The sequence below is a fragment of the Neltuma alba genome, unplaced genomic scaffold (genome assembly GCF_004799145.2).
Source record: "Neltuma alba isolate B1F8T4 unplaced genomic scaffold, ASM479914v2 tig00011174_pilon, whole genome shotgun sequence".
In the NCBI taxonomy this organism is placed as follows: Eukaryota; Viridiplantae; Streptophyta; class Magnoliopsida; order Fabales; family Fabaceae; genus Neltuma; species Neltuma alba.
In genome coordinates, this window is record NW_021635902.1 from 367,035 (window position 1) to 385,696 (window position 18,662).

Consider the following 18,662-nt stretch of genomic DNA (forward strand, 5'->3'; position numbering starts at 1 on the left):
TTAGTCCCTGAAACTACTTTGACTTCCTTTCTCATCTTTGGGACTTCTGCTAAAAAAGGGTCTGATAGCCTATCTAATTCAGGCTATTACTGGTACTTCTAGGCCCAAAACTTTGGATGTTACAAGAGACATGAAAGACCAGGCATATGCAAGACCCCTCAGGTAGCTTTAATTCATACGCAACAGATCCCACTCATTTCAATATCTCAAAAGGGTTGAAATATCGAGCAGCAAGCTTGTGTAAGGAGGAGTTAATGATCAGATTTTTGTGAAATGGATGCAGATTTAGAAAAACTTTATCACCAACTATAAACATACATTCTGAGTGATGCTTATTGGCCTGGTGAACCATACGCTGCTATGCTTTCAACAGATGAGTCTTAAGGAGCTGACTAGTAAGTTCGTGAGAGAGGCGCATATGATCTACCACCTCATTGTTGAAATCCCCTGGAATATAATGAAGGTGTGCTAGTGGTTCAATTCTATATACTGGTTGGAAAGGAGTCATTCCAACAAGTCAATGGTACGTAGTGTTATGCCATAATTTAGCAAGAGAAAGCTATTTTGCCCATTACTTAGGAAAATTCCCTTTCATGCATCTCAAATATCATTCTAAGCATCAATTTAGGACTTCTATTTCCTATTAGATTGAGGATGATAGGCTGAAGAATAGTTCAGTTTGACCCTATAAAGATGAGATAAATCATGCCAAAATTTACCATAAAAGACTAGGTCCCTATCAGTAACAATAGACTTAGGAAACCCATGTAGCTTAACAACATTATCCATAAAAACCTGAGCAACTTCAATGGCTATATACCGGTGTTTAAGTGCCACGAAATGGGTTGCCTTGCTTAACCAATCAACCATAACCAGTATAGTTGTTTTTGAATAAGATTTGGGTAAACCGCTAATAAAGCCCATTGACAAATCAATCCAAATATGATCAAGAATTGGTAAGGCTTATAGCAGCCCAGGTGATGCTACAATTTCATATTTGAACCTCAAAAAGTAAGACAATTGTGAACGAACTCTCTAATATCACGTTCAAGACCTTTCCAATAAAAAACAAAGGAAATACATCTATACATGGGATTAATACCAAAATGCCTACCAATAGCATCATTATGAAAATAACCAAGTAAATCTGAACGCAAATTGTGGTTAGCGCCAATGACAAGTCTACCTTTTCTTTTAAGAAGAGAAGCATTCCAAGAATAGTGGGAACGTGAAGAAGGGTCCTGTTTGAGGTCCTTAATCAAACATTGTATGTGATCATCATGCACCCAAGACTCCCTAACACGTAAATGCAAAGTAGTAGGGGAAGTAATGGCAGCTATAATAGCATCATGCTGATGAGATAAGACATCTGCGACAATATTCTCTCTACCTTTACGATATTCAATGTCATAGGAAAGCCCCTATATTTTATTTAACCACTTTAATTGATTAGGAGAAATAGATTTTTGTTCTAATAAGTGTTTTAATGGTTGATGGTTAGTATGAATGATAAAAGTTCGGCCCACTAGATATGATCGCCATTGCTTAACAGCAAATATTACTGCCATCAACTCACATTCATAGGTAGATAGGGCTCGCTTTTAAGGACTCAAAACCTTGCTTGCAAAAGCCAAAGGATGTCCCAATTGTATTAGAACAACCCCCATACCCAACCTAAAAGCATCTGTCTCTATTACAAACTTTTCATCTAAGTTAAGACGAGCAAGAACAGGTGGAGAAGTCATAGAGGCTTTAAGAGTTGCAAAAGCAGTATCAGCCTCAGGGGACTACTTAAACTTCTTATCTTGCTTCAATAAATCTGTCAAAGGAGCTCAAATGGAGCCATAGTTCCTGACAAATCTCCTGTAATAGCCCATAATACCCAAAAAACTTCTCAAAGCTTTCAATAAAGTAGGAATAGGACAAGCAATAATTGCTACTATCTTCTTAGGGTCTGTTAATGCCTTTTTCTGAAATTAAATGCCCTAAATAATGAACTTGAGTTGCGGTAAAAACACATTTGCTCCTCTTTGCAAATAATCTGTGCTCACATAAAACAAATAAAGCCTGAATTAAATAATGAATACGAGAATCCCAATCTTTACTATAAATGAGAATTGGTAAAGAAAACCAAAATAAATTGGCGTAAGAATTGTTTAAAAATAGAGTTCATGAGCCCCTGAAATAGTGCTGGCACATTGCTCAGGCCGAAGGGCATGACCATGAATTCATACAACCCATCATGACTTCTGAATGCTGTTTTATGAATATCTGGAGAATACATCCGAATTTGGTGATATCCTGAATGAAGGTCTAGCTTTAAAAAGAAGGATGCACCATATAGTTCATTGAGCAACTCTTTAATAAGGGAAATAGGAAACTTGTCTTTAATAGTGGCATCATTCAAACAACGATAATCTACACAAAAGTGCCATATACCATTTTCTTATGGACCAACACAACCGGGGTAGCAAATGGACTCTGGTTGGGTCGTATGATTTCCAAATATAACATCTGGTGTACTTGCTTCTCAATCTCATCTTTCTGTAAGGCTCTATAGCGATACAGATAGTAACTAATAGGGTTATCACTCGTAAGATGAATGCGATAGTCAAAATCACGTGTAGGAGGCAACAAAGTGGGTTCTGCAAAAACATCCAAAAAGGAGTCGAGGACTCACAAGCTGAGTTTGTTGGCCAGATGATAAGTTCGTGACCGGATGCAAATGATAGAAAACATTTGTATCAGAACCTACTTGGATTAAAAATGTATGTTGGGCATGTATGAGGTCTTGTATTCCTTATAAATCTTCACAAGGCCTGTTATCATTTGAGCCCAACCTGTGTAATTCATAACACTTATCCTACTACATAAAAGCCATACAATGCTGCTCTATGTCTAACATGATTCAGCCCAACTTACAAAGCCATTGAGCACCCAGTATGAGGTCAAATTAACCTAAGTCCATTACCAGAAAGTCATCACAAAACCAAGAATCTTGTATTGACTAAGACAGGTCATGGGAAAATTTATCAATGATGAGCGTTCGCCCCCTACAACATTTACATTCATCGCTTCATCTGTGGTTATTGGTAAATGTAGCTACTTTGCCAATGAAGCATTGACAACATTGTGTGTACTGCTAGTATCAATTAGGATAATGATTCGGCACCTCTTAATGTAACCTTCAATACATAATGTAGAAGCCCCTAAAGCTCCATCAACAACATCAATAATAGCTGTTGGCAAATCTTGAAGAGTGCCCTCTTCTAAATTATCAATAGTGTCTATAAATTCCTCATCAATGGTCTCCAGAATTACTAGCATCATGACTTGAGATTGCTTACACTTATGAGAGGCCGAATACCATTCATTGCACCAGTAGCATGATCCTTTCTTTCAGCGATCCTCCATTTCTTTCTTCGACAAGGTAATCAAAGGTTTATTAACAGAAGGAGTTAAAAGGAAAGACGAAGCAGTAGAGATTCTTGATTTTTAAAGTGGAGGAGGGAATTGTGTAGATAATGATGCTGAGGAAATTTGCAGAGAAGACAAAGTGGAGGAAAACATGTACGATTTCAATTTTGGATTAGCTGTACACCAAGCTACAATGGTTCGTTCCTGAATTCTGGCCATTTGCATGAGACTTACAAGAATAGAAGGTTTAAATACATCAACAGATGATTAATGTCAGGACGAAGGTCGCCCAAAAAACAATCTATAATAATGGCTTCTGGAAGATCAACTTCTCTAAGTAAACCATCGAAGGCTTTGATATATTCATCGACTGTTGTTGTTTGATGTAGCTGTTTTAATTGCACTATGGGACTGAGATGTTTAATCTCTGGAAATTACACTTCTAAATGGCTAAAATATTAGTCCCCTAAAAGATTGTATTCACGTCTTGTCTTTATAAAATTCAAGTTCCATTCGAGTGCTTTTCCCTCAAGATGAATGCTCAAGAGACAGATCTGATGCTTTAAAGGTGTAGCATTGATGTGAAAAATTGTTTGCAACAGTAAGACCATCTATGAAAAATAGGAGCCATCGAAACGTGGGAATTTCACTCATGTAGTCTTGGTAAGAGCAAAATACTGGCTCGCTGAATGGCCATATGTACTGAATTGAAGATCCCTCTGATTAGAACTTATAAAGCCACCAGTATGCTCTCCTATACTCTATTTTACCAATTGCATAACAATACCAGTGAGACTCTACAAACACGATTCAATACATAATATGGATTGCTTTAAATCAGAGATATCTACTGAATTCTGTTTAAGATGAGTGCGACTTCCCTGGACCAAAATGGTGTGTATCTCCAATCATTGCTCCAACTCATTCAACCAATCTGAGGAATATGTCTCTGGTGCCAAAGCCAGAGGTCAGCTCTGCTGTAGAGGGAAGAGAGAGAGATAAGAAAAGAAAGAATAGAATACAGACTTTTTATTCCACAACTGCGAATTACACGTGAGGTAGTATTTATAACTTCTTACAGTTTCTAGAATTTGAGTCTGTTACAACTATTAGTTCTGCCAGCTAACTAAATGCTTAACTCCCTCTCTTGCCAGCTAAGTATCTATTCATTTAAGCTACTGTTGGCACGTATCAGCTAATTTGTTTGTGATGAAGAGGAATCCTTAGAATACTTGTTCTTTTCTTATCCTTATACTAGAGCCCTTTGGTATGGCTATTTTTCAATTCAGTTTGACCTTAACAACTTTGAGGATTTCAAAATCTGGATAACTTTAACTTTCCTTGCTTTACAAAAAGAAGGTCATTCACACTTAATTTATGGGATTATTTGCTTATTGCATACCCTTTGGCAAAAAAAAAGAAATCAATTTTTACATAAGGGTAAAAAGGAACCTCCTTATTAGTGATTTAGGAGGTTCAAGGTTTAAGCTTATTCTCTGGCCTTTGACTATGCTTGTGAGTAAACCTATTTACAACAAAAAATATAATTGGATCCGCCTCAACAACCTAGTCAGATGCATGATTGGGATATTCTTCTATATAAATATAAAAATGCTCACGCTCACTATTGTCATGGTATCCTCTGCTATCAAGGCCCACCTAAAAGATTTCCGCAACTTCCTGCTCGCTCCATCAACCACTTAACTATTACTTGGCAGGAATTCCTTGTACTTCTTCACGATTATTCTTATTATGAGTTTAATGTTATTTTTTAAAAAATTTTATTTTAACTCCTTTTCAGTTGGTTTACTCTCAATATGTACTTTGTAAACTTTGCTTCTTTTTAATATCATTTTGTCTTTAGTTAAAAAAGAAAAAGTATCTACTCTAGTGTTAAGGCCTTAGGAGTATTGGTTTGTGTTATGGATTTATTTAAATATAATAAAGTTTAAGCAAATTCCTATTTAATTTAGTTGTTATTTTTTGATTTAAAATTTTTAGTTTATGTTGTTCTTCTTATTTCATATCTTTCCCCCTACCAACAGTCTGCCAATCAAAACTACATTTTCAATAATTGAACTATTATAAGGAATTAAGGATCAATGACACTATAATTTATCAATGATAGAATAAATATTTGCAAAAACATGTAAGTATAAAATATTAAGTCTTGTCTTAAATGGTATGGATGATTATTCCATTTAATTAATGTAGTCTTTATTTAAATATTATCTTTAGGGTTAAATATAAATATTTTGTCCATTTTAATTAAATAATATTAACTTAGTTGTAAAACTCCTTTCCTCAACACATAAAGTCCATTTTAATTAAATAATATTATCCTTAGCATATAACCCACTACTATAGTAGAAAAGGAAAACTGTTATACAAGCTACCATAGCATAAAAGAAACCTTGTAAACCATTTTTTAAAGCTGACAATTAAATTGTGGGTACAAACCCAAACAAGTTGCATGCAACCAAAGATCTTTCATACAATCAATCACCAAGTTCATTCAATTGGGCCCCGGGCCTCAGGCTCAGGTAAACAAAGAATCGCACAAAAGCCCATCCAACTGTTCCCATGAACATAAATTCAGAATTTTATACAACAATAAGAATGGCCACCGACCAACAAAATAAGTAGATGACGACACTTTCACCAGTTTACAATAAGGCCATGCAATCAAAATATCTTAAAAAGACCCTAAATGTGGCAATATACACTGGTCATACATATACCACAGGCTAGAGGCATTACAGCTTAACCAAGCTCAAGCCCCATCATCCCTTCCCCAAGATGTAGGCCTAGAACCTTCACCTGAAAACATTATAACTACAGGGTGAGATAGAAGTCCCAATAACCAACATTCCAAAACAAAGTACAGACAAATAGGTGCTTGTGAGGTGTCAAGTGGGGGCAGTTACATGTAAAACTGTAAGTGATAGCCACAAAGAACTATGCAAGTGTAATGATGCAACCCATCAACATATCCCTCACTTTGGGAGATTTTAAAGAGCCGAACCTAGCCTATCCCTCACTGTGGGCGCCGTAAGGAGCCACAAGGGCCTATCCCTCACTATGAGGGACGTAAAGAGCCAACCATCATGCATTAATAGAGGCCTTACCATGTGGTAGTAACAAAGCAATCTCTCACCAATCCCAACACATGCATCATGCTCAAACATCTTTACAGAAGAGTAAATATACCATTCCATAAGTAATTTTAATCAGTGGCATATCTTTCAGAAAATTCCCGGTACATTCAGTATTGTACAAAAACCCCACAAGACAATTCTTCCTTTTTAATATACAAAAATACATTTAGAACACTAGTCATTACTCGACACACAAAACATAAATCCACTCACAGTACCATAACAGCATACATAAAGGATTGGAAAGTGGTTGCCTCTCGCCTGAGCAAGGAATAACAAAAACACCACGATGCCCCTTGCACCAACAAATACTCACAACAGGTTTATACAAGCACACAAACACACAACCACCATGTATTAGCTTTCAAACTAATAAAATGGTCAACACAACATTTGGGGACTCAAAATTCCTAGCTCAACCAAAACTCTACCCAACTCACAAGGGCCAAAAGTCATCACAATAACACTCCAAAACCACAAGAGACCATTAATACTCTAGCTTCCCTTCCAAAACCTCAATTGAATTGAGAAACTCAAATCCTACTCTAGAAATTCATCACCTAAACATCCAATTAGGACAAAATCAAGTCCTACTAACATTCTAAACTAATTAAACATCCAATTTAACCTTCCTTAACATAACCCAATTCACAAAACTCAATTTCAACCACTACATTATCATCCTCAATCATAGACCTCCATTTTCACAAACCCCAAATTCCCAAAACTTCCAAATCTCTAAATTCAAGAAAACCACACCGATTAAATACTTAGACTAGCCGGTAACAATCATTTAAATCAAAACAATAGGTCAAAAATCTCAATTTCATCAGAAACTAGAAAGCCCTAGGATTCCTCTACAAAATCCTCAAAAATCCCTAGCAGAGCTCTAACTCCTACCTTCAGAAAATCTTATTTTTGCATATCAGACCCCTCCTCTAGATTTAAACACACGACCTTTTCACCACGGCGAACCCAGTAATTGGTCGCGACTAACTAATCCCGAGAGGAACTCTTGCTTACCTGACACCTTTCGTCGCAACTCCACCTTAACTTAGTCACGACGAAAACCTATTATCGAAAGGAAGCTCTCCTAAAACTCTCTGCTTCGTCATAACGAAGTTTCACTTCGCCGCAGAGAACAAATCCTGAGAGGGATTTGTTCACCTGCTCCTCCAACTCACTTTGATCCCAAACTAGATACCAAGATTCAAGTTTAAACACCAATTATCCTTAAAAAAACAGGGTTAAAGGGCTATTAAAACTCAGGATATTACAATTCTCCCCAACTAAAGAATTTTGTCCCCAAAATTCAAGCAATCACACAAGGCACTGCACAAACACACACCAAACACTTACTAAGAAAACAAAAGAGGGTACTCGCGCTGTATCCGTTCTTCCGTCTCCCAGGTGGCATCACCCAAACTCATGCCCTTCCAAAACACCTTTACCAACTGAATGGTCTTATTTCTCAACTGTTTATCCTTTACATCAAGAATTCTTTCCAGTTCTGCTTGGTAAGTTAGGTTGTCGTCTAACTCCACCTCTTCAAGTTCTAGGATATGAGACGGATCAGGGTGGTACTTCTTAAGTTGGGACATATGAAACACATTGTGCACATTGGACAAATGCGAAGGTAAAGCCACACTATAGGCTACTTCTCCAATTCTCTCCAAAATTTCAAGGGGTCCAAGAAATCTAGGAGATAACTTCTTCGCTTTAATGGACCTCCCAATGCCAATAGTGGGTGTGACCCTTAAAAACACATGGTCACCCTTATTAAATTCCAACGGTCTCCTACTCCTATCGGATAACTCTTTTACCGACTCTAGGCTATCAGCAACTTCTGTTTGATGACCTCAATCTTCTCCGTGGTGGCATCTACCAAGTCTGGTCCTAAAACTGTTCTTTCACTTAGTTCCGTCCAGCAGAGGGGTGATCGACACTTCTGGCCGTAGAGTGCTTTATAAGGGGCCATCTGGATACTGGCGTGGTAACTGTTATTGTAGGCAAACTCAACCAAAGGTAGGTGATCAATCCAACTCCCCTTGAATTCGATGGCATAAGCCCTTAACGTATCCTTTAGTGTCTGAATTGTTCGCTCAATCTGTCCATCGGTCTGGGCGTGATATGCCGTACTGAACTTTAACTTAGTGCCCAAGGGGCATTTATCGCTTTTTAAAAGTTAGAAGTAAAGCGCGGATCTCGGTCTGAGACTATACTCAATGGAACACCATGAAGCCGGGCGATTTTATCTATGTATAACTTGGCCATTCTTTCCAAGGTATAATTGACCTTATACGGTAAAAAGTGAGTTGATTTTGTCAATCTGTCCACCACCACCCATATAGCATCATAACCTTCGGGTGTCCTTGGTAAACCCACTATGAAATCTATAGAGATACTGTCCCATTTCTATTGAGGGATTTCTAACCCTTGCAACAAACATCCTAGCCTTTGATGCTCTATCTTGACTTTCTGACAAGTCAAACATCAAAGTACAAAGTCAGTCACTTCCTTCTTCATATTGGGCCACCAATACTACTTCTTTAGGTCATGGTACATCTTGGTGGCACCGAGGTAGATGGCATAATGGCTACGGTGAGCCTCCTCTAGGGTAGTTCTCTTAATCTCCTCATCATAGGGAACACAAATCCGGTTCTTATACTTCAAGATGCCCATCTCTCCAAACTCGTAGTCCTGCACTGGGCCATTCTCCAATTCAACCCGAATCCTTGCTAGTTGATCATCCTCCCACTGAGCTGCTCGTAAGTCTTAATAGAATTCATAATCCCCGAGCACTGCACAGAGAGTCACCTACACCAACGGCATAATTGGAATCTCTAATAATTCCTCAAGCAAGAACTGTTCTTTTAAGCTCATGCAGAACACATGCACCGCCTTTCTGCTCAGAGCATCAGCTACCACATTGGCCTTTCCAGGATGGTATTTAATCTCAAAATCATAGTCCTTCAGGAACTCCATCCAACGACGTTGCTGGTTATTCAACTCTTTCTGATCCACTAAGTATTTCAAACTTTTATGGTCGCTGAAGACCTCAAACTAGGAGCCGTACAGATAATGCCTCCAGATATTTGGTGCAAAAACTACTGCCTCTAGCTCCAAGTCAAGGGTAGGGTAGTTTTCCTCGTGTGGCCTCAACTGCCTAGAAGCGTATGCCACCACCTTATTGTTTTTCATAAGCACACATCCCAAACCTTTTAGTGATGCATCGGTGTAAAGAGCATAAGGCACTCCAGGAGTTGGAAGGGTAAGGACTGAGGCTGTAGTCAACTTGGTCTTCAGCTCTTGGAACGCCGCTTCACACTTCTCCGTCCAAACAAACGGTTGATCCTTTTTGGTTAATTTAGTCAATGGTATTGCAATCTGAGAAAAGCCTTGAATGAATCTCCAATAGTAACCAGCTAATCCCACAAAACTCCACACCTCGGTTACTGATCTGGGAACCTCCCACTTTAGTACTGCATCCACCTTGTTAGGATCCATTGCCACTCCCTGAGCAGATACAATGTGACCCAAAAACTTTACTTCTTTTAACCAGAACTCGCACTTTGATAGTTTAGCATACAAATGATGGTCCCTCAAAATTTGTAGTGCGATGTGGAGATGCTCTTGATGTTCTTTCTCGCTCTTAGAATAAATCAGTATATCACCAATGAACACTACCACAAATCTATCCAAATAAGGTTGGAAGATCTGATTCATGTAGTCCATAAAGACGGCTGGAGCATTTGTGAGTCCAAAAGGCATCACTAGAAACTCATGGTGTCCGTAACGAGTTCGAAAGGTTGTTTTTGGGGTGTCCTCTGCTTGCACCCTTAGCTGATAGTATCCTGACCTTAGATCGATCTTAGAGAAAACTGATGCTCCGACTAGCTGGTCCAACAAATCATCGATTCTAGGCAATGGGTACTTGTTCTTGATTGTGACCTTGTTTAATTATCAGTAGTCAATACACAGCCTCAAGTTACCATCTTTCTTCCTTACAAACAACACCGATGATCCCCATGGCGACACACTAGTTTGGATGAATCCTTTCTTCCAATAAATCTTCTAGCTACTTTTTCAATTTGACCAATTCTGAAGGAGATATTCTATACGGAGCCTTTGAAATTGGGGTGGTTCCCGGAACCAATTCTATGGAGAACTCCACTTCCCGCTCTAGAGGTAGTCCTGCAACCTCATCTGGAAACACGTCTGGGTACTCCCTTACCACATCTTTCTGCTCAATTCTGCCTGCTTCACTCTCATTGATTGAGAAGAATACAATGAAGGCCTGATACCCCTTCTTCATCGCCTTATCCACTTAGGCAACAGACAATAGAACTGGACCACTAGACATCTCAGCACATAATGCACCCAATGAAATTGTCACTAACCTCCTTTTACAATCAAGGATTACACCATTGGCCATCAACCAATTCATACCAATAATCACGTTAATGGCTTGTAAAGGTAGACAAAACAAATCTATTGTAGAATCTCGATTCTCAAAACAAAGTGCAACCCTTAGACACACCCTTCTAGTTATGACAGTGACCCCCGTAGGAGTAGATACTCTCAAATTGTATGGTAGCTCAACCATAGGCAAACTCAACTTTTGAGCACAATCCACTGAAATAAAGGAGTGTGTAGCACCCAAGTCAAATAAAGCAGAAATAACATCACCTTGAATAAGATGTTACCTCGAATCAAATTTGGGGATGCAGAAACCTCTTCGTTTGTCATGGCATAGACATGTCCCAGAACAGTAGAACAGCTAACTAGAGGTGTTACCTAGCTCTCTGGGTAGTTTCTAGCAATATGTCCCCACCAATGGCATCGGAAGCACTCCCAGTATTGCCCCGTATGCCTACCCCCTCATCTGGGGTACAGTCCCATAACACTCAAAGTGGTCATTAATGAATCTTGACGGGAGCTCTGTCCCCTACTAGCTTGACTGTTCGGATTTTGACGCCTTTGCATAAAGCCCCTCTGAGCATTTGACCTCTGATTCTACCCTTGATTTCTGTTCCTCCCTGAGCTACCCGAGCTCCCATAATTGTATTGATTTATTTTTCCCACTCCTCCGGTAGGTCCAAGGTAACGCACTGCTCTAGCTTGGTTCTCAATCCTCCTTGCCTCTGCCACCTCTCTTGTCCTTCTAGCTGTAACTTGTAGCTTTACACACATCTCTTCAAAGGTATTAACCTCTAACAGGGCCAATTGCTACTTTAACGCCGGCCTTGTGTGGTTCATCAACTGTTAAGCTAACTAGAAGGAATGATCGTCTACCTGCCTTGTCACATACTTGGCCAAATCAATAAACCTTGTAATAAACTGATCCTCATGCAATTCACCCTACTTCAAGGAGTAAAACAGGAACTACTTTTCCATCTATAACTCCTTCGGGAAGAAGTGATCGTCGAACATCTATTTGAAGGTATCCTAATCTGGTTGAGATATATGTGTAGGCCTTGCACTAATCTACCAGTGTCTCACTTGTTCCACAAGGTAAGTAAAGATTGTCTCTATCTGCTCAATCCATTTCTCTGCATTTGACAGTTCCAAACTTCCCTTGAACTATGGAGGATCATAATGATGCACCTCTCTCCATACCTTGGTGATGTCATTCAGTAGTGGAGGGTAGATTACTCCCCCTAAATTATCTCCTTCCCAACTTACCTCCTGATACTCCTCCCTGTGAGGTATGTCTCCAGCTCGGTCGCTACCTCTAAGCCCCTTTTCGCCTTCTCCTCGTGTCTCTATAGTCACCTCGTTCCGTCGATCCTCCTGATTGACTGACTCTTGCTGCTTTCTCGTGAAGTCCTCTTCAAACTTTCTTAATCTCTCGTCTACCACTGACGTCATCATCACTCTTATCTGCCTCAAAAAGGCATCATTCTCTTAAGGCAGCCTGTTACTGGCTGGGTCTGTCTGACATGTCTGTACCATCCTTCCTCTCCGAGTAAAGAAAAGAAAGGAAACATAAAATAAACAGGAAGGTATATATGAAGTATGTATATTGCCACTAGGAAAAGAAACAAATTGCAAGGAAAAAGACTGGCTCTAAGTACCAATTTGTAAAACTCCTTCCCCCAACACATAAAGAGCTTAGCATATAACCCACTATTATGGTAGAAAAGGAAAACTGTTATACAAGCTACCATAGTAGAAAAGAAAACTTGTAAACCATTTTTTAAAGCTGACAATTAAATTGTGGGTACAAACCCAAACAAGTTGCATGCAACCAAAGATCTTTCATACAATCAATCACTAAGTTCATTCAATTGGACCACTGGGCTTCAAGCTCGGGTAAACAGAGAATCGCACAAAAGCCCATCCAACTGTCCCCATGAACATAAATTTAGAATTTTAAACAATAATAAGAATGGCCTCCGGCCAACAAAATAAGTAGATGACACTTTCACCAGTTTACAATAAGGCCATGCAATCAAAATATCTCAAAAAGACCATAAATGTGGCAATATACACTGGTCATACATATACCACAAGCTAGAGGCATTACAGCTTAACCAAGCTCAAGCCTCCACATCCCTTCCCGAAGACATTATAACTACAGGGTGAGACAGAAGTCCCAATAACCAACATTCCAAAATAGAGTACAGATGAATAGGTGCTCGTGAGATGTCAAGTGGGGGCAATTACATGTAAAATTGTAAGTGATAGCCACAAAGAACCATGCAATTGCAATGATGCAACCCATCAACATATCTCTCACTTTAGGGGATTTCAAAGAGCTGAACCCGGCCTATCCCTCACTGTTGGGACGTAAGGAGCCACAATGGCCTATCTCTTACTATGGGGGACGTAAAGAGCCAACCATCATGCATTAGTGGAGGCCTTACCATGTGGTAGTAACAAAGCAATCTCTCACTGATCCCAACACATGCATCATGCTCAAACATCTTCACTGAAGAGTAAATATACCATTCCACAAGTAATTTTAATCAGTGGCATATCTTTCAGAAAATTCTCAATGCATTCAGTATTGTACAAAAATCCCACAAGACGACTCTCCCTTTTTGATGTACAAAAATACATTTAGAACACCAGTTATTACTCGACACACAAAACATAAATCCACTCACAGTGTAACATCCAAACTTTTGGGCATATAAGTACTAGAAATAGCCTGAATTGGATAGGCTACTAGACCCCTTTTAAGCAAAAGTCCCAAAGATGAGAAAGGAAGGCAAAGCAGTTTTGGGGACTAAACTGCAAAGTAAAAGTTTTAAGGGGCTAAAGTGTAATCAAAGTTAGAGGCTCCAGTAAAGTCTCGAAGGCCCAGAGAGAGAAAAGAGACTAGATATAGGCCAAAGGTTAAGCTAGAAGCCTCAAAGAGAGGATTATATGAAGCTAAGTCCAAGAAGGGACTACCCGTAAATTCAGAAAGTTATGACCAACAGGGGTAAAAATGGAAGAGTATGCAGAGAATTCCAAGAAAATCCTAGAAAATGGGAAATAATATTCTAAGCCTCTTCTGTGAAGAGAAAAGACAAAAATACCCCTGAGGCAGCTTAAATGGAATTTATGAGGTTATTGCCAGTAAAAAGTATACCGTTTGAGGTAATTATTTGAGACAGCAAGAGACCTCAAAAATGTACACAAAAGTGAGATTAAATGGTTAAAAGGCTGTACTAATTTATAAAATTAGTCCCGCAACCAAAAGGCCAATAGAGTGGCTTTAATAAATTAAAGAGCCGGTTTTGCCGATAAAAGGATATTTTGGTAAATGAATTTTTATGCAAGGTTTAAAGGAAGTGTTATGGCCATAAAGGAAGCCGAAGAAACGTGGGCCAAGTAAATTCGGAGGAATTAAGTTTGATCCAACGGCTAGGATCTAATCTCCCATCTCCTCCACCACTTTCATGACACTTGGCATCTTCTAGAAGGTTGAGGTAAGCATAATGCAAGAAGATGATGCAATGATGATGTAAAAGTTAACTTAAAGTTCCAAAATTGCCCTTGCCCCTTCTATTAGCCACCAAGGGCATTTTGGTCCATTCAAGCCAAATTTTTGCCTATAAATAGGCACTCCCTCCCCTTCATATTTTGGCCAAGCAAGGATCTATAGGGGAAACTCTGCCGCCCTTGCATCTAGAGAGAGAAAGAGCTATTTCTAGTGAGAGAAAGTTCACCTAAGTTCAAGCTTCATGATCAAGATATGTGGTAGCTGTAGCATCTGATTTGATGCCTATTTCGAATTAGTTTCTCTTCGTATCTGATTCTAAGATTTTGTATGGTTAAAGTAAACTCTGTAAGCTTTAAATCCATGGGTAGAACACTTCATTTGGATATGTGTACGATTTATGGTGATTTTTCAAAGTTAGAGTTTGAAATCTGGAAACAGTGTCGAACTTTTGGAAGAGTTTCAATTTCCGTACAATTCTGGTACTGTTCATTGTGGAATTGGTTCCTGAAACTATTTTTCTTGTAAATTTAACTTAATGAAATTTTAGTGAGACTTGGAACCACTTAATTTTGATTTTTCTAGAATTAATTATGAATTTTCAAAGTTGAGCAAAAATTCTGGAGTTTTTGCGTGAATAGTACCCGCGAGCCAAAATTTCCAAATTTGATATTCTTGAATCTAAAGCCATCTAAAGTGGTCCTACTTGACAAGAAATAGATCTTAAGGATAGGAAATGATAATATTTATGTTAGAGAAGTTAGAAAGAAAACCCAAAGAGCAAGAAAAAGGGTTGGCGTTCAAGAGAGCTAGTCTTGAACTTTATGTAATCTAGTGGTTCTAATGGACCGTGTGATCATTATGGTTATGTTTAGGACCTTTGGAACATCCAAGAGGATGTTTGGTGATGTTGACCAAATGCCCACATGGTTGGAAAGTCAAGGGAGTCAAAGGAAAAGTGAGAGGAAAGCTTGAGGTGCAATGTAGTGAACTTACCTATTGTCATTGCTTGATGTTGTATGCTTGTGTGTTGCCATGTACATGTTATTGAATGTTATTGTGACATATTTTAGCTGTTATAATTTCTATTCATGATGAGTAGATTATGTCTCCATGGCCATGCATCAAAAAGTTAGCTTTGAGCATGCTAATACGTCACTAATTAACAAGAGAATAAACAAGTTGCGTGTAGTGCATTAGCATCCATCTAGCATGATTATGTGGGTATTGTTTGCTACTGAGATTCCCCCGAATCTCACCCCTCCCTAACCAATCATATAGGTCAATCAATGATGGGCAATAATGGCATGAGAAGCAAGTAGAAGAAAGTGGAGAATTATTGATGTTAATGAATAATATTATTATTCATTATGTAATTCTCTTATTATGTAATTTATGTTATGGATGCATATGATGCCATGTATTTAATTATAATACTTATGGTATGTATAGAAATGTATTAGCATGAATGGGAAAGAGTAAGCCCATGTTATGTATGCCAAAGAAATAAAAAGAATTTAAGTAAAGAGATGCTAAGAGATAAATCCTGGAGTAGCAAGTTTATAGCTCCAGTTTGACCTATCAAACGAATTAGTTAAGTCACAAGATTTGGCAGACTTATAGTACACATCCCAAGCTTTAAAACGAGAGGTAGATCACCTCAATTGGATGTGTACACAAGGAGATACAAATTTCCAAAGTTGAAGCACAAAATCTGAAAGTTCCAGATTTTTGAAATGAATAGTAATATCTATTGATTTAACTGTATGAATTGGGCAAGGATAAGTCCAATTGGATATTTTTCCCTTAAAGAGCATCGAAATAGCTTTCAGTAGAATTTTAGATCACCTCAATACAATTTTTATGAATTTAGTTAAGAATTTTTGAAGTTGGACCTGTAATCTGAAAATTTAACAGTGAATAGTAACCCGAGTAGTTATGTTGAAATTTTAAATCCACGGGTTTGTATTATGATCTGCTTGAACCATAATGCTTACAAATGCATGCTCTGAGGGTTAGATGTAGGACGTTTCACACAGTACCATAACAGCAAGCACAAAAGGTTGGAAAGTGGTTACTTCTCGCTTGAGCAAGGAATAACAAAAACACCACGATGCCCCTTGCACCAACAAATACTCACAACAGGTCTACACAAACACTCAAACACACAATCACCGTATATTAGCTTTCAAACTAATAAAATGGTCAACACAACACTTGGGGATTCAAAATTCCTAGCCTTAACCAAAACTCTACCCAACTCACAGGGGCCAAAAGTCATCACATAATACTCCAAAACCACAAGAGACCATTAATACTCTAGCTTCCCTTCCAAAACCTCAATTGACTTCAGAAACTCAAATCCCACTCTAGAAATTCATCACCCAAACATCCAATTAGAACAAAATCAAGTCCTACTAACATTCTAAACCGATTAAACATCTAATTTAACCTTTCTTAACATAATCCAATTCACAAAACTCAATTTCAACCACTACATTATCATCCTCAATCATAAACCTTCATTTTCACAAACCCAAAATTCCCAAAACTTCCAAATCTCCAAATTCAAGAAAACCACACTGATTAAATACTTAGACTAGCACATAACAATCATTTAAATCAAAACAATTGGTCAAAAACCTCAATTTCATCAGAAACCAGAGAGCCATAGGATTCCTCTACAAAATCCTCAAAAATCCCAAGAGAAAGAGTAGATTAGAGGTTAGATTCACTTACTTGAAGCAATGGACCCTTAGAAATACCTTCCCCAAGCCAAAAACACGAAGCCCTAGAAGAGCTCCAACTCCTACCTTCAGAAAATCTTATTTTCATATATCAGTCCCCTCCTTTGGATTTAAAGACACGACCTTTTCATCGCGGTGAACCCAATAATTCGTCGCGACTAACTAATCCTGAGAGGGATTTTCTAACCCAGAGACCCAAGTTTGTCGGGGCCAAAAACCCATTTCGTCACGGTGATAACTTTTTCCTGAGAGGAACCCTTGCTCACCTGACACCTTTCGTCGCGACTGCCCCTTAACTTAGTCGTGACGAAAACCTATTCCTGAAAAGAAGCTCTCCCAAAACTCTCTGCTTCGCCACGGCAAAAAAATCCTGAGAGGGATTTGTTCACCTACGCTTCCAACTCACTTTGATCCCAAACTAGACACCAAGATTCAAGTTTAAACACCAATTATCCTTAAAAAAAACAGGGTCAAAAGACTATTAAAACTCAGGACGTTACATTAATCATGACCAGTCTAACCCAAGGTTGACTCTAGTTTCAATCACTAACCCTTGAACTATTAGGACCCTGTTTTAAATAGAGCAGAGTTGAAGAACCAAAACCAAAGATTCCAAACTTCAGGATCAAAATCAAAATGAATGTAAACTATAGAGACCAATATTAATTATTTATAAATTTTCTTTTTAAGGTATTTTCATCACTTTTACCTCTTTTGAGCTTCAAATACGCTCTTAAAAGATTTTCTCTATTTTTCATAAATTTTTAAGAATTTTCTAACATTTTGGACATGTTTTCGAAAAATATTGTTTTGAGCTCAAAACTTTTTAAAATTATGTTTTTGACCGAATGACCTCCGAAGTTGTCTCGTTTTAGATTTATTTAGCTCATATCTAGCCTAAGTTCTCTTATTTCACTCAGGAAGCTAAACATGACAAAGATACATGTTAATAATAATAAGAGCAGCTTGACCAATTTTAATGGCCTAGATGTCATCATTTGTAAATGTTAAACTTTTTTATTTAATTTATTGATATTCTCGGTTATCAATTTTAAAATTTACTTAATTATTTTTTTATATTATACATAGTTTAAAAATTTATCACACCAATTAAAAAAAATAAAAAATAAATATTTTTGGCTAACGAATAAAAGGAATTAAATTTGGCTTCCATCAGAGTTATTATGGTAGATGATATGCTTGACTCTAAAACATCCAGACTGCAGAAGCAGCTCAGTCCTTCTTATTACCAAAATATTTCAACAAGTGCACTTTTAGCAATGTCATTAGCAAATGAAAATAGGAAAATTAAAATATCTAGTTACATAAACAACGTAATAAGTCTCACAATAAGTGAATAACATGGACCTATTATTCTTTCCTACTCTTAAATTTGTCATTGTATGC

At 38.0% G+C, this 18,662-nt stretch overlaps 1 protein-coding gene across 1 annotated transcript; it reads right to left on the reverse strand.

The window, feature by feature from the left end:
• Positions 1-7,933: 7,933 nt before the first annotated feature.
• On the reverse strand, positions 7,934-8,553 carry LOC114762023 (uncharacterized). Its single transcript, XM_028951470.1, has 2 exons — positions 8,420-8,553; positions 7,934-8,330 (listed from the first exon to the last, which is right to left on the reverse strand). Exons 1-2 carry the CDS (start codon positions 8,551-8,553, stop codon positions 7,934-7,936), a joined length of 531 nt encoding a protein of 176 aa, XP_028807303.1.
• Between the last annotated feature and the right edge of the window lie 10,109 nt (positions 8,554-18,662).